The sequence below is a fragment of the Bombus affinis genome, chromosome 11 (genome assembly GCF_024516045.1).
Source record: "Bombus affinis isolate iyBomAffi1 chromosome 11, iyBomAffi1.2, whole genome shotgun sequence".
Lineage (NCBI taxonomy): Eukaryota > Metazoa > Arthropoda > Insecta > Hymenoptera > Apidae > Bombus > Bombus affinis.
In genome coordinates this window covers 8,048,684-8,063,987 of record NC_066354.1, presented here as the reverse complement: position 1 = coordinate 8,063,987, position 15,304 = coordinate 8,048,684, and the positions used below count along the sequence as shown (strand labels likewise).

The 15,304-nt window shown below is 35.7% G+C and overlaps 1 protein-coding gene across 3 annotated transcripts in view; it reads left to right on the top strand.

The window, feature by feature from the left end:
* LOC126921867 (G-protein coupled receptor dmsr-1) overlaps nt 1–15,092 on the top strand; it is a 28,251-nt gene extending 13,159 nt beyond the window's left edge. For all 3 annotated transcript variants that reach the window (XM_050733859.1, XM_050733858.1, XM_050733857.1), the window contains exons 3-6: nt 995–3,213; nt 12,277–12,385; nt 12,499–12,683; nt 12,982–15,092. In XM_050733859.1, coding sequence (XP_050589816.1) covers nt 2,624–3,213; nt 12,277–12,385; nt 12,499–12,683; nt 12,982–13,390 — 1,293 coding nt within the window. In that variant the 5' untranslated portion in view covers nt 995–2,623 and the 3' untranslated portion in view covers nt 13,391–15,092. The remainder of the gene's footprint in view (nt 1–994; nt 3,214–12,276; nt 12,386–12,498; nt 12,684–12,981) is intronic.
* Nucleotides 15,093–15,304: the final 212 nt, after the last annotated feature.

The window sequence follows — 15,304 nt, the reverse complement described above, 5'->3', positions numbered from 1 at the left end:
ATCTACTTCTTTGCTTTGCAAACTTCTTCTTTTTTTGAATAACAAACTGCGATCTTGAAATTTTCCGTTGCGTTAGCGAAATAAATATGGCATGCGTTAATGTGTCCTATATATTATGTATTCGTATTATCTTCAGCTTTTATACACGTTGTAATAACAATCCCCTTAGCAGAATTAAATAGCGTGTTTTCATATAAATTCTATCTCGTCGTAAATATTTGAGCGTTTCACCAATTAACTGCGTTTGACGAGTATACACGTCGTCGCTTGTATCTATTTACACATTCCATGATCTAATCCCATGAGAGATTTGTAAAACCAAATTCCGCAGTTAACTAGTTCAGTCTTCAACATTCTTGAATTTGAAACAATATTTAGTAAAGACACACAAAATAACACAAGCATAAAGGACATTAATAATCAATGTGCATTAACGTTTCGTTAGCTTTTGTTCGCTCCGTGCCCTTCTTTCGTTCTACGAAATTATTTCGTCGCAAAAACATGCCTCAAATTCTCATTACCAGGTCCTTACAGCAACGGCTATCTACGGACATTTACTCAGTTTATACACTTTCCACGAAGCAAACTACTCAATTCTGTGAAAAGTATATAGCATAAGCATATAGAATATTCGAAAGAGTAAAATTTTACGATAGAGATTAGCCATTGACCAGATTGTAAAGATAATAGTTTGAAATAATTTAAGGGACATCTAATTTTATTATCATATTATATTTAAATTTTCTATAAAGGCATATAAATATTCACAGTCCAATCACCACCACAAGGCCACGACACCTTCCTCGTAATTAGCATTTAGATATTCGTCAGAGCATTCCACGAATTCTGATATCTTACTAACTTATCTATTTCCATTTCCTATCGACAATCGCTAGAATATCTACTTCTTGGTTATCGCAAGGAGAAAAAAGACAATGTCAGCATTTCCCTCCTGTATACGAACGTTTGATCGAAATCGAACGATCTGTTTCAGGTCCAGATTGTTGGGAACATCTACGTTGAAGAATCCTGAAGAAATCGAAGAGGATATCGTGGAAGATCGCGTAAGACTTAGTCGATGGAAATTCCATAATCTTCCACTCGGATCGGGTGTCTTATTAGCGTTTCGAGAGGAATATTGCCGTATGAGCGAAATCACAGGCGGAAAAGACATCGATTCCATCTATGGAATCGATTTTCGGTTGACGAAACGTCGGTCGCTGTAGAAACTTCAATCCGTCAAGATTCGCTGCTAATGCCTTGATCGTGTCTCACGGGATTATCCCTTGGGAGGAACTGGCGCCGAAATCGTAAATAATATCATGGGTTAAGAAAACACCGCCACGCGTGACTACCTTTGATCTGAAGATTTCGTGACTGTAAAGTGTTTTGGGAGAAAATTCAGTAAGTAAATAGAAAGGGAGCCGGTGAGTCGTAAAAGAATGGAATAAAGAGAGTGAAAGGAACGGGAGAACCGGGTAAAGCTTCGAAGACAGGGCATCTGTTCTAAGAGGGTTGGAGGTGATCGGTTTCCCAGAAGAATGTTTGAAAAATATGTTGAACGGGAAAAAACGATCGATGAAATGAATGAGTTGGTTAAAAAGCCAGGTAGAACTCGTAAAAGTGAATCCTATCGAAGGAACGAGCCATGGTGAATGAAGAACCTTGAACTGATTTGTGGAACGCGAGTGGAACGTCACCAGGGAGAAGATTACAAAGAAGTCAAATCGTAAAGAAAATTTCCTTCAGCTGAAAGCGTATCGTTGGTAGTACAAGTCACGAAAGAGGAAAAATGCTGCGAGATCTAATGGAAAATCTAAGTATATGCGAAGAACGCAAATTACAAAATTAAAATTTCGAAACGTGAAACAACAGCAGACGGTCTTCAAGCATCTAACAGCGTTGCGCCGAATATCTCTGAGGTATTCCTACGAATATCTACGAGTTTCAGTTCTCAAAGACATTTTTCTGAATTCTATGCGAAATCGATAGCAATATACTGTGGAGAGGAGGGAACTGGTTCCCCCTTGGAGAAAAGAAAAGTTAGAAGGATACGGTGCTCTTCGAGAACGACGTTCAGTAGGGTGAGAGACAAATTCTCGGCCACGTGAGTCGCATCTCCGAATGCAATGCATTTCCAGTGCACCATAAATTGAACACACGTTTCTTTGAATCGTAAATCGTTCTCGCGTGCGACTATGATAAATACAAGTTGATGCCCAGTGAAGTAACTTACCACGATAGAAAAGAAAGTTTATAATCCGTGCGAGGATATATCTTCCACAAAAACAATAAAAGACCATTCGAATGCAAAAGTAATAAAAAATTCCTCATCTATATGTCCACCATATCGATACCGCGTTATTACGTTCTATTTGTCATGAATAGTTCGAAAAATGCTGGTAGACCAGCTGCCGCTTATTAAAAAATTCCACCAGTGTAGTGTGACTTATTCCTGGAAGAAGAGAATATCCTTTGGAGCGATATATCAGACTCATCTCTGTTCTCTAGAAATGATTAAATATCGAAGGTCCATAATAGATAAACGCTGTACGTGACCAAACAGCAAGAGCAGCTAAGAGTAGTTAAGAGAAGCAACGATGCAGTTATCCCTTGAAATGCGATGTCCTATCCCATACACTACGAAAACGCCTGGTACCGTATGAACCTGAACGCAACGTTACAACGTCTGAGGTTCCTGTTGCACCACATAAACACCATGAGTCGGCCGAATAACTATACAAACATCTTGCTTAGTATGAATATTACGGACGAAGATATCGATTACGCGAAAAACTTTCTCGGCAATCTAACCAACTATAAAACAAGCAACGACCAGATTAGTTGCTACTGTGACGGCACAGTTCGAGATCTGGCGCTCGAATATAAGAATTATCATGGCTACGCGGCGTTGATAGTGTGTCTGTTTGGTACCCTGGCCAACATATTAAATATCGTCGTCCTGACAAGGAAAGACATGGTAACGGCGCCCATAAATCGAATCCTTACTGGTCTAGCAACGGCCGATATGCTCGTAATGCTCGAGTACATTCCGTTCGCTATTTATATGTACATCGTGCTACCAAAGAGGCAGATATTTCCTTATGGTTGGGCGGTGTTCGTACTGTTCCACATGCACTTCACGCAATTGCTGCACACCATCAGCATCGCCATCACGCTCACGCTGGCCGTTTGGAGGTACATCGCTATTAGGTGAGTAGGATTCCGATCCAGCAACCGCTTTATTGGACGAAGCGGGCACGAATTTCAAATTACATGCCCAGCGGTTTCCGCTTAGGTTACTGCTGTCCTGATTAAGGTCTGGTTCTGCGGATGCTTTACTTCGTCTCCGTTATCGTGCTATAGAATTCGGCACCGTGTTCAAGATGAGAAATGTATATTGCCGCGTGCAATTACCAGGTCCTTTTGCATTTAGTAACTATCTTGCAAACATGCACCAAGTTGAGACAACAAAACAAAAATTTACGACTAACGGATTTTGAATCTGATAAAAGTAAAGCTTAAGGAATGGAGCAAAAGCTTCTGTAGAATCGGAAACAGAACGCCTGGATGCACATACCTACACACCGGTTGGAATAAATATTGTAAACGGCATATCGGTTTTCGATACGCTAGATGTTTGCATCCTTCGTACGATACAGTACGATGAAGAAAGTAAGTTAGTCCTTTAAGCATAAAAATTCTCTTAACTTCTACAATTGATCGAATGGCTACTAAGTCTAGGACTTCGTTGAATTCCACTATTTATAAATCTTCTGCATTAAATCTCACGAATCAAGATTGATGTTATCAGGACCCATAAGTTAGAAGCTAACCTTATAGACCCCCTGGAGGTTCAAATCTTCCTCGTCGATTCATAAAACTCTTTTTTTATCGACGAAACTACTTCCATCGAGACAAGAAACTTTCGTTAATCGAAATCCAAGAAACTCCTAATATCTCTTTTACAGAATTAAAAAAAACTAAGGAAATTGTTTAAGATAAATAACTGTTTCTCGATTTTCTTAAAAAATCGACTTCCACGTGTATACGAGCGAAATTTTGTTCTGTTATCAATTCAGAAGTCACGACGATACCGAAGCCCTCGAATAAATTCGAGGAAATGAAGCAGGGCAAACGGGTATACAAAGTCGTAGAGAATAAAGTTATAACTTTTACGAAATCTGATTTCAGGACCAGTAGTCAATAACGCGAATGCCTCCTCATTGGATTAATTTTCGACTTGTTAACTTTTGCATTTGATATCGCCTACTTTCAAATCAAAGTTTGAATAGATGTTGGTTAGTTAGGTTGCGGCAAGCTTTCAGTTGGTCGGATGTCTTTGTTTCTCAAAGAAAATTGCCCAGGAAATATCGTAAATGGACCAATTTTGTAATAATTAATCTTCGTTGGAGAGAACAAAGTAATTTACCAACTATCAGTTACTATAGATTACCATCTTGAAGTTTCTTGTCTTAAGTATCAAACTTCCCGTTACTGATTGGATTTTCTTCCAAGCCTCAAATGATCATTAAGTTCAAGAAACATTTTACACCAATCAACTTCATATCCTTGCGGTACATAACACGAAACTAGAATCCTCATACATAAAATACGTCATATTCAATTTTGAGAAACATTTAATCCATATGCAGCTGTTCTCATGGCCTTTCTCTAAATTCTCGAACACGAAAATCCACGAGATATGTATGGAGCAAGCGAATAACAATCTACGAAGCGGATTATCCATTTTTATCGTATACTTCTCTGAAAATCTATCATGTATGTCATTCTATCAAAATTCAATCAGCGTTTAGTATACGTCAGCGTACATATTCATGTTAAACCGTCATTACTCGTGCCGATCATAAGCCCGATTGAAAATTAGCAGATCAACCGATTTATCAATGTTAACTAACAAGATAATTTCGCGAAACGATGAACAACCCGTTTGACGCATCTGTATTCAAGACATGTTCATTTATCAAAGACAAAGCATATTATCATATTCCCGTTCCGATATTCCCAGAAATGATAAAATATGATACAATATGATCGATAATGAAATCTTTATCAATTGATCGTCGCTCGATGAGGCCGGTTCATTTTACGGTTAAGACTCTTTACATGATTCTATCCGACATATGTGGTCATTAGAGGAAGAAGAAAGTAATGTAACAAAGTTACAGTAACTTGTAATCGTCCTTCAGTCATGTTGGTCCTAAAACAGAAAATCATCGTGTGAAAATTCTCTAGAATGGAAAAATCCATTTTATGTCACGAGTAAAAGTTGGATGGTATTGACTCAGATAGCAATAGACGCAAATAATAACTTTTAACTTAGACTTTTTGTTTTTTCAATTATTAAACAAATATAAGCATCCGTGTCGTTATTTATTTAACGGATATTACTTTGGTATCGGACACATGGGTACATGAACTGGGATAAAGAGAAGAACGAGCGCTAACGATTTTTACAGCTTCATTTAAGATACCATGAGTGCTTTAAAAGAGATAACGGATCTGTGAAAACAGTTGACAATTAAACAAAGTTGAATACCCTTCGCAGTTGAACAAAGTCTATTGATGCAATCGAAGTTATGAATACCTAAGCTAGTCGGATATGAAGCGATATGGAGAAATTGCCTCCTTCTTCTAATGGGTATGAACTAACTGACTGAGGATTTTAAAGACAAAGATCAGATCCGCTATGGTTCTACGTTATTCGAGAGTGAGGGATTATATCGCTTTAATTATATTCATTTGTGTATAATATATCGAGGTATACATTAAACTCTGGTAGTTTTAATGTTGATAATCTTTGGGTTCGATCATAGGAGCTTTAACGTATGCTCATTAAAAATTGAATGAAATATTAAATAGAATAGAGTTTCACAAATAAACGAAACGACCTAAGTAATAAAGTACAACGTGAATAAGTGGGAACATGACGAAAGAGACACAAACTAGAAGAAAGGGGAATTCTGGTTGGGAGAAAAGCATGCTTAGTTTCCAGAAGTTACACAAATGTTATGTTCAACAAACACACGAAGAAAATGTCAGGTCAGTTGAATATTTGCTAGATGATTTTGTATTACTGTCTCGTTCCAGTGCACCGTTGAGACTCCCAATTTTCCGCGATTATCTTTGGAAAATGCTACAGCTAGAGATTTAATCTGAAATCAAATCTAATCACGTTCCTATGGATTTCGTGAGTAAAATATTTCGTTCTAAATTAATATTTTTCATTCGATTTCAATTTTTACTTAATAAGTAACTTCCCCGATTAATACGAAACCATATGAATTGGGTCAGGAATTATTTAATATTTGTGATTTTAAATGAAAAATATAGGATTTTTCCATTCGTGGAAGAACGCGAATGAATGAATAGAATGCCTGAGGCCTTTCGATAACAATCACACACCACAATTTTTAACTTAGTAACTGTATTCCAATTACATGTTTGTGATGTCAAAACGAATTGATGCAATGGCCATTGTTGAATTTACTTCGCCTTTAAGAATGATAATTACACTGCAGATGTTTATGTATGTGTGAAAAATTTAAAAATATATAAAATATTGAAACTGAAGTACTCATTACAATATTTATATGGTAGAGTAATTCAATAAATCGTTCACCCAGGTTCCATTTTTTCTCTGCTACAAAAACAGTTTTTTATTTAATTCCACTGAAAGAAAGAACCAATTTTGATACAAGCAATTAAATAAAATATTTGGGCACCATTACAATAATTGAGCATTAAAACTTTATTTATAGAGTTGCTGGAAAGGAATTAAATACGTTCATGTATGGTTGCAGCATTTAAAACGTATCGATCGTTCGATACTAGCGTTCTAACACTACTTTTGCGACAGTAGAAAAGTGAACGTAAATTAAAATCTAATTCCATAACACGCTTGGAATTCATCGTAGAACCACAAAGAGTATATTCGTAACTAGAGTATGCTTCGACATACTTTAGCGTGATACCGCAATTATCACTTTCCTACATCACGAGGAAAATTCAGTTACAAACGCTGCTGGCATTCGAAATAACACCAGTTCTGACCATCAGGTTATTTTACTGATATATGCAAAATTAAAAATATCAAATAAAATCTTTGGAAAACACGTGCTTTTGTCGTACATATATTGAAAGAAGCTTTACATATTGTATTTTTCGAATTTATTTTCGCACGTAGAATAACCTATCATTCGTTCTAAAACATCCTGTACGACGAACTGATATCCCGAATAAAATTGTAGCACACGATCACGATATCACGGAAATCGATGGCTAAATCGATTTACAAAATACTAAATTACGCGATGCCTCTAATAAGAAGTACCTATCGAATGAATAAAAGTTGTTGCGTTTTTTGGTATTGTAGTTGATATATTTTGCTAAGTGTAGCAAAACTTGCATTCAACAATCTTTCGTGTATCTGAGTAACAGTGTGACAAGAGATATCGAGCAAAGGATCGAGTGATAACTAAAGCATACAAGAGGCATAATTCTGGTAAGGTAGATCATTCTCCTCGCTACAGAGATATTTTTTCTTTAACGAAGTACACTTGCCGCAGTTTTACTAGCAACTGGACCATTTGCTCGCGCAAATAAGGCATCTGCATGACGTTTCACAGAGGAACATTGCGCTTCATTTTTCTCGTTTTCTCGAGTTCTTGCACGAAGACAATTTCTCGAATGGCTCGTATTACTGATTTCTAAATTAAAGCAGCCGTAGGGAGCAGCTGTCGCGATGCTTTCATTTTTCTTGAAACAATCAAGATACATCGGTAAAGTAAATATACTAACTAAACATTAAAATGACTTTGCACAGAATCGGATAATTTTCTCCTACTTTTTTTGTTGCGAGATAAAATTTTAGATATGTCAGGAATCTTTCAATGAATTAACCACCTGTAGTTTACTCGTAGCAATTATTGGTCTCTAGTTTTTAAATCACACTGAGAAACTATTATATAATTAAGTAATTAGAATTTCTTTCCACACAAGCAGACGAAATTCCGATTTTACGAATAGATGAATACCTGGATTGTGATGCATTGAACAGTATTGTATCGCCTAACTAAACGCTGAATAGTTTCTTTTTACAACAGTAGTCACGCTTGAAAACTCGTTACATTAAGCACGATGCCAAATACGTCAGAGTTTCCATCTTCCTACACCTGTACAAATATTGAATCAGAGAGTGTGACAGAATTGTACAACGAGTCGGTGAAATCAACACGAAAGAATCTTTAAACCGTTCGCGTTTGAAACAAAGATAGAATGTATTAATAGAAATACCCGACGGGAAAACAAGGAGAAAACAAACAGTGGTCTCTACCGATCACTGATGCAGTATTTTGATATTTAATCCCATTAAGGATTTTGTCAGAAGCTGTGCTTTTTCGCCCGTTGACTTCTCTCCTTCTCCTTAACGTTCCATCTCCACAGGAATAACGTGCAATGGAAAAAGAGGAAATAGAAAGCACGTTCCCGTACTTTCCTGCAAAAGAGTCACTCCATTCGATCGATGTATTATTGACGAAGAAGACATCGTGACGATAGACGATGGAGAAATATTTGACCGAGATGAAACGCGGCAAGGCCGCTTTAAATAACGTGATAAAAAGTGAGAACAAAAAGAGTGTCAAATCGATCCATGCCCATCTATACGTCATTTACTATGGGAAAATAGAAAATAGAAAATAGAGATAATATTAGAATTTATAGGAAATTTCAAGAAAATAATCTGTTCCTCAATATCTCGATAATATATCCGCGCAATCGTTGATCGGTTTTCTCTATTTGTATTTAATTACATCGTTTCGCTTTTCGTTATTGTTTTCTCGGAATATTGGAAATTTATGATCGAATATGTTTCATGGATAATATCGAATTTCTATTTGAATTGAAATTAGCTTTCTCATTATTTAAGTATTTAATTTAATTGCATTTATAGTTTAAAATGTATCTATATCATTCCCTCGCCTTTACTCAAAGAATGTTTATAACGTAACTAATCTCTATTTACGATCCGCATAATATACCTATTAATGCTCATGACACGGAACAGTAGCGTGGGAGAATATGTATAACACATTAGTTGTTTCAGCTGCTACAATTTATTCTCTGACGTGCAATCGAATATATTTCTAATTATCATGATTTGCTTGGTAAGATCCATTAATATTGCACGATTCTAAAGTGCTTCTAATGTTCTGGCCGAATTGGAACGGATAAATTTGCGGATCTGTCATGCGCACAGTTGCCTTTTTGCGAAAAAAGTAACGCGGTTGATGGTAAGTAGCATACAAGCAAAAACGTATTTTTGAAGCTACATGACCAGCAAAGGAAAAACAAAATTTAATTCGCGAAATATTTTTAACCTATATCATCGCTGGCTATGCTACCGAGCTTTTTACAATTGTTTATGCTATGCTCATAAAGCACGTCCCCATGAGAATCTCTTTTCATGTGTTTAATGAGAAACGTTGATATTCTGTTAATTCACGTCAGAATCACCTTTATCTTTCCATCCTGAAACTCTAGAAATGTTAGAATAGTCTTCAAACATTTTTCCTTAAGTTTTGTTTAAAGGTTCATTCATTTCGAGCGCAAGTGAAGAAAATGTTTATGGTCAGACAGATGCCGAGAGAGTTCAGCGTCATAACGTCACAATGATAATTATATTTTTCACAACGTCATTAGTTTCCCACAATTTTTAGTGCGTCCCTCTCAAAGAAATTCCCTCCTCTTCCGCTAGTTAATTAATGCCACATGTAGTTATTTCATAACTAACGAAGAATGATATAGAATAGAGGCAAAACATCCGAGTTTCAAAGGAACTCATGGAAATTTCTGTAATAAGCCGTTCCTCTGGGACAATTCTAAATTAATGAAAAAAAGAATATTCATTCTTTACCTAACGAAGTTTGTTGCATAGAAATGCATATAGTGATTCTACCAATATCATGGTAATTGTCTCATTATCGCTTTGAGAGGCCTGTATTGTATCCTATCTAGCGAAGACTTAAATTAAAACATCGATGTAATAGAAACAGTGATCATTACCATAAAAAAAAGGAATTCCAAAGGACGAAGTGATAAAGTAAAATTTCCAAAAGAAAAACGAATAAATTCCAAAATGCTCTCGAACAAAAACAATCTGCAAGTTTCTTGAATATCTAAAAATTGTTATAAATATATGCGAATAATAGATGAGAACCAAAAACTTGATGGGCTGAGATAGAACTATAAAGTTATTGATTTAAAAATGTGATACGACATACAATGTACAATGTCCATAGCGACCATTCATTCCCTTTGTTGCTTTTGATATTTGAGTACCTGATATTTTATGTGGTATTTTGCATTTCAAAGCGGTATTAATCGTGTTCCGATGAAACGACTATACGTGACGAGTAACTTTTAAATAATACAATTACGCGTATATGCTTGAACACAGAATGGTGATTAAATGACAAAATAATTGAGCATGACAAAACTCTTCGATAACAAATAATGGAAAATTACCTCCAATCATTTCTCCTTTTTACCATTCCCCTGTTCGGGTGAACGAGAAAATATCGGCAATATTAAATAACGTTACCTGAAACTTCTCCTCTAAGAAATTATTATACACTTACGTTGAAACATATATCATTAAGATTCTTGGTAATTTAAAAACGAGCAATAAGCTTTGATTACTAAATGATCAATACTTTTGAAACCATTACGTACGTTCCAATGGAAAAATACGAGATAAATGTTAATGAAATAGGAAAGATATAGCCTCAATTTGATAGATGAAAATTGGATATGTATCAGATATATTCATTCCGTCACTTGCGAAATTTAATAGTACAGGCTTTCGAAACTTCGATGTCATAGTATTTGAAATTCACACGACTATGTGCATACTGTAATCGACAGCTGGTAACAGGTTGAAACGCGGAATCAATTTAAACAAATTGGATTTTTTAAATTGTCGAATTCAAAGAGTGCATAGGAAAAAAGCGCGTCGAGTTTTAATTCGAAATCGTTGATCACTTTTTTCACTTTTAATATTCTACAATCAAAGCAGCACGTTCTTGTCAAGTATTCGGATCGTTTCAAGTGATGCAGAAACAAAGCGTTGCTTTGTAAAGAAATGTGAAAAATGAAGTGAAAGGTGATAAGGGGGTTACAACGATAATACGTGGCACAGATCAAGAAAATATCGATTCCATTCGTTTGATTAAGTTACTTCAGCTATATGTACTTCAAGGACCATATTTCACGATAGTTTCATTTTTCTGGCGGATGTCACTTCCGATCAGATGGAATTAGAGTTACGAAATCGACCTGTTCCGTCAAATCGCTTTCAAATTCTTTTCTTCTTCTTCTTCTGGAGAAGCCGTTTCCTCTGTTAACTCTGAATTTGGAATAAAACGAACTTTTGACACGTTACCTGTGTCAATTTAAGTTGACATCAACATCTTAATGATGCGGTTCGATCAAAGATCGAATTAAAATCCGTTTGAGTTCCACTACTTTTGATCAATTGAACAAACTCTCGACTAACGATAAGTATTTTAATACTCGAAGACTCGAAGAACAATCACAACTGCCATACTATGAAATAAAGTGGATCGATATCTGATTTCACGACCCCTTTGATTAATTCTTTCAATTACGTACGTTAAATGGTTGGATCTCTTGTTTAAAACACCAAACGAACTTTCGAATTATTTCACCGTTATAAATGGATTCAACAACGGGTAATGAAACGAAGAAATCTGCGTTTAAGACAAGGCGAAGAATCGATAGGAACGCTTAACAGGAGCTAAGGACTCGACGAAAGTATTTGAATAAAAATCAGTTCATAAATTATTCGTTTTTGTTTTACTTATAATATCGAGAAAACTTAAAACTTAAATTTCAGACTAACTGATCTCCGCTCGAACAATTTGCCTTTGCAGGTCAGTTGTTGCGTTCCGACTACGGAATATACATTCCTCTGTCTTGTAAGATAAGCACGAGTTAAGGAAACAAATGAAGGAACGTTGTTCCTTTAACGGTACGAACATCGTCGAGTATTTCATTTGCATAAATAATTAATATGATTTAAATAAGTTGATATAATTTTCGCAGTTACGAAACGTTTGAAATATTCATAAAAATAGGCGATGAGAAATGAGAAAAGCAGGAATACCGTTGGCAGAATAAAAGAGTAATTTTGTTAGCTTCGGTATGAAACGCATTGTTCTTTTGTTATCACAGGTTTCCACAGTACAATTCCTGGTGTACAGCGGCTCGTTGCAAAACGGCTCTATGGAGCAGTTTTCTGGCGCCATTCGTTGCCTGTGCTCCGAGCTATCTCGTATTCGGAGTAAGTACATAAATTAAGTTAAAAAGTTAGTTCTTTGATTAAAAGGCTTAACCTTAAATTTTGAGTGAAATTCAAGCACTTATTCAAATATTTTTTGAACCCTCAATTGACAGATAAGAAGACAAGCGGTGAACGAAAATGGCACCCTGGAAATTGCATATACAGTCGACGCGGACTACTCGCAGCACAAGGACTTCTTCTATCAGTTAAATTTCTGGGTGCTAGGAGTGGTCGTGAAACTTTTACCCTGCGTCATACTTACCGTCATTAGCTGCTGGTTGATAAAAGCTCTTTACAGGTAATCTAACAGCAGTAACTTCGTATCAAACGTAAATTACAATTTATTGTCCAATAGTACGAAATAGAAATTTCACGGTGCTTGCTCTACTTTCTTTACTCATTCCTCGCACAAAAAGAAATTCGCTACATTAAAGTATATACAGCAGTACTGATCCAGTTTGTTGCTCGATCGATCAGTTTCACTTTATTTAACTTGTTAATCCTATCCACGTAAAATATTCCGATTAAAGGAAAGAATTTTGAAGAAACAAATAACAATTAAAGAAAGCTGTTTATCGATTCGAATCATGTTCCAGAGCAAAAGGGAGGAAGCAGGCCTTGAAGAGTTACAATCAATGCAGGAACGCCGGCACTATGGGCAATGGGTCAATACCAAGGAGGCCAAGCAAGTCTGAGAAAAGAGCAGACAGAACAACCAAGATGCTCGTTGCCGTGTTACTCTTATTCTTAGTCACAGAGATCCCTCAGGGTATTCTGGGTCTTTTGTCTGGCGTCCTGGGGGACTGTTTCTTTCGCAACTGCTATCATAATTTCGGCGAAGTGATGGACATCCTTGCCCTGCTAAATGGCGCTATTAATTTCATCCTCTATTGCTCTATGTCTAGACAATTCCGTACCACTTTTGGTCACCTGTTCAAGCCTAGGATCATGAAGAAATGGCAGCCCGCCACGCAGCAAACAGATGTACAGAGCACTTACGTATGATGTAGGCTAAAGGGTCTACAGACCACGCGTCTCTAGAGGCTGCATATCTTTCTGAAGTTAACTAGAAACGTCGTATTTTTTTATTTTAGTAGCTCTACGAGAAACTCGACTTAAGCACATTTACTGGGAAAATGGTAAATTACGGAGCTGGTAAAGTGAACCGCTCCTTAAAATAAAAGGGTAGGTAAAGTATTTTCCTTAAATGTCATTCACATAATAACACTCCGAGTAGTGCTCGTAACGTATTTCGCTTAAATTTTTATTATCCGATCTCTATGCAAAATAAAAAACCTTCTAGATCTACGATTTATGATACCAGCGACTAATAATTACTTAAACTATTACGTAAATTTTGCGAATAAAGAGGTTAATAACAATTAAGCGAGGAGAAATTGTAAAGTATCACATTAAATTGTTAATATTAATCATCTTACGTTTTCAACGGAACCGCGTTTTTCAATAATAAACTGATTGTCTAAATGAATACTCTTGTATCTAGATATGTACATGATTTTCCGAAATCGTAAAGCACTATGTTCGTAATGTCGATGTTATTGTACAATATACAACAACCTTGTTCTGAAAATCGAAGAGAGGATAGAGAGTATAGAAATATTTTGTACAGATACAATGCGTAAATAAAAGAAGAACCTTGAATAGTAGAACATAATAGGATTTGTTGTTCCATTGAGGACAAATACCGAAAGTTCAAGACCTAGCTGGGGCCTCGAGGGACTTAAAATCAATTGAACTCCCGTTTAACTTTCGAGCATTGCTGCGAATGGCAGATTTGTTAAGACCAAAGTAAGCTTAATCTTGTGTTAAACTTCCTCCAAATGAAGCACAGAGAAACTCGATAAGAAATAATAATTACGTTCGTATATTTTATTCCCTACGCCACGTTTTTTATCATTTATCACATCTCGTCGAATACACAATAATTTTATTCGACGATGTTAATATATTGGGAAAATGAACACATGCGAGAGAAGGTATTGTATTTGGATAATAATTATAGCAAGCTAAAAACAAAACGATTTAATGGCAGGACGTTCGAAAATAAATGCGTGACATGATTTATCAACATTTATCTATCATTTGTTTGCATTTATTATTCGTACCAATAATTCCAAATAATTTGTTAATACTCGCATTATGGGCACTGCTGCAATGTACGTTTTTGTTAAAATTAAGTTTTCGTTGGAATTACACGAATACATTTGCCAAACAAATATCGTCAAACAACTTCGTTCAATAAATTATATACCACACCAGATCAGAAAGGAAACGATGGTGTATTAATGTTGGACACTTGACAACGAACGACCACTGTGAATTACAAATACACTGGCGTTTAAATATACGTATGCGCGATAATTTACTAAGATTGTTATTAAAAGTTGTAGTAATTAACATAATCAATGTACGATATGGTAATATATACATATAACATGCTAATATTAATATATATGTGTGTGTGTGTGTAATACAGTTACACATAAATAAAATTTGTAAATATGTAATCAAGAAAAGCCACGGCGATAATATTTGTTCTTGTATGATTTTATATGAAACGAAAAAGGATCGATAGATTTTTGGCTATTAAGCCCAGCTAAAAATCTATCCCCTTTCCATCGTAAACGTCGACGACATATTGTTTATAAATTATATATAGATTACGAATAAACGTTTCTGTACTGATCATAGTGCCTCTCTATTTTCCTTTTCACAATTACGAATTCCAAAATAGCTTAATATAAATCAGGAATCAATAGAATATATTCCTCTTCATAAAATTTCCCATCGATTTAATATCTACCCTGATTTACTCTTTAAATACTCTCGCTGAAGGTTGTCACATTTTCATTTTTATCGACTCTACGGCAAATTAACTTTTTTAAATCTTTATTTTCG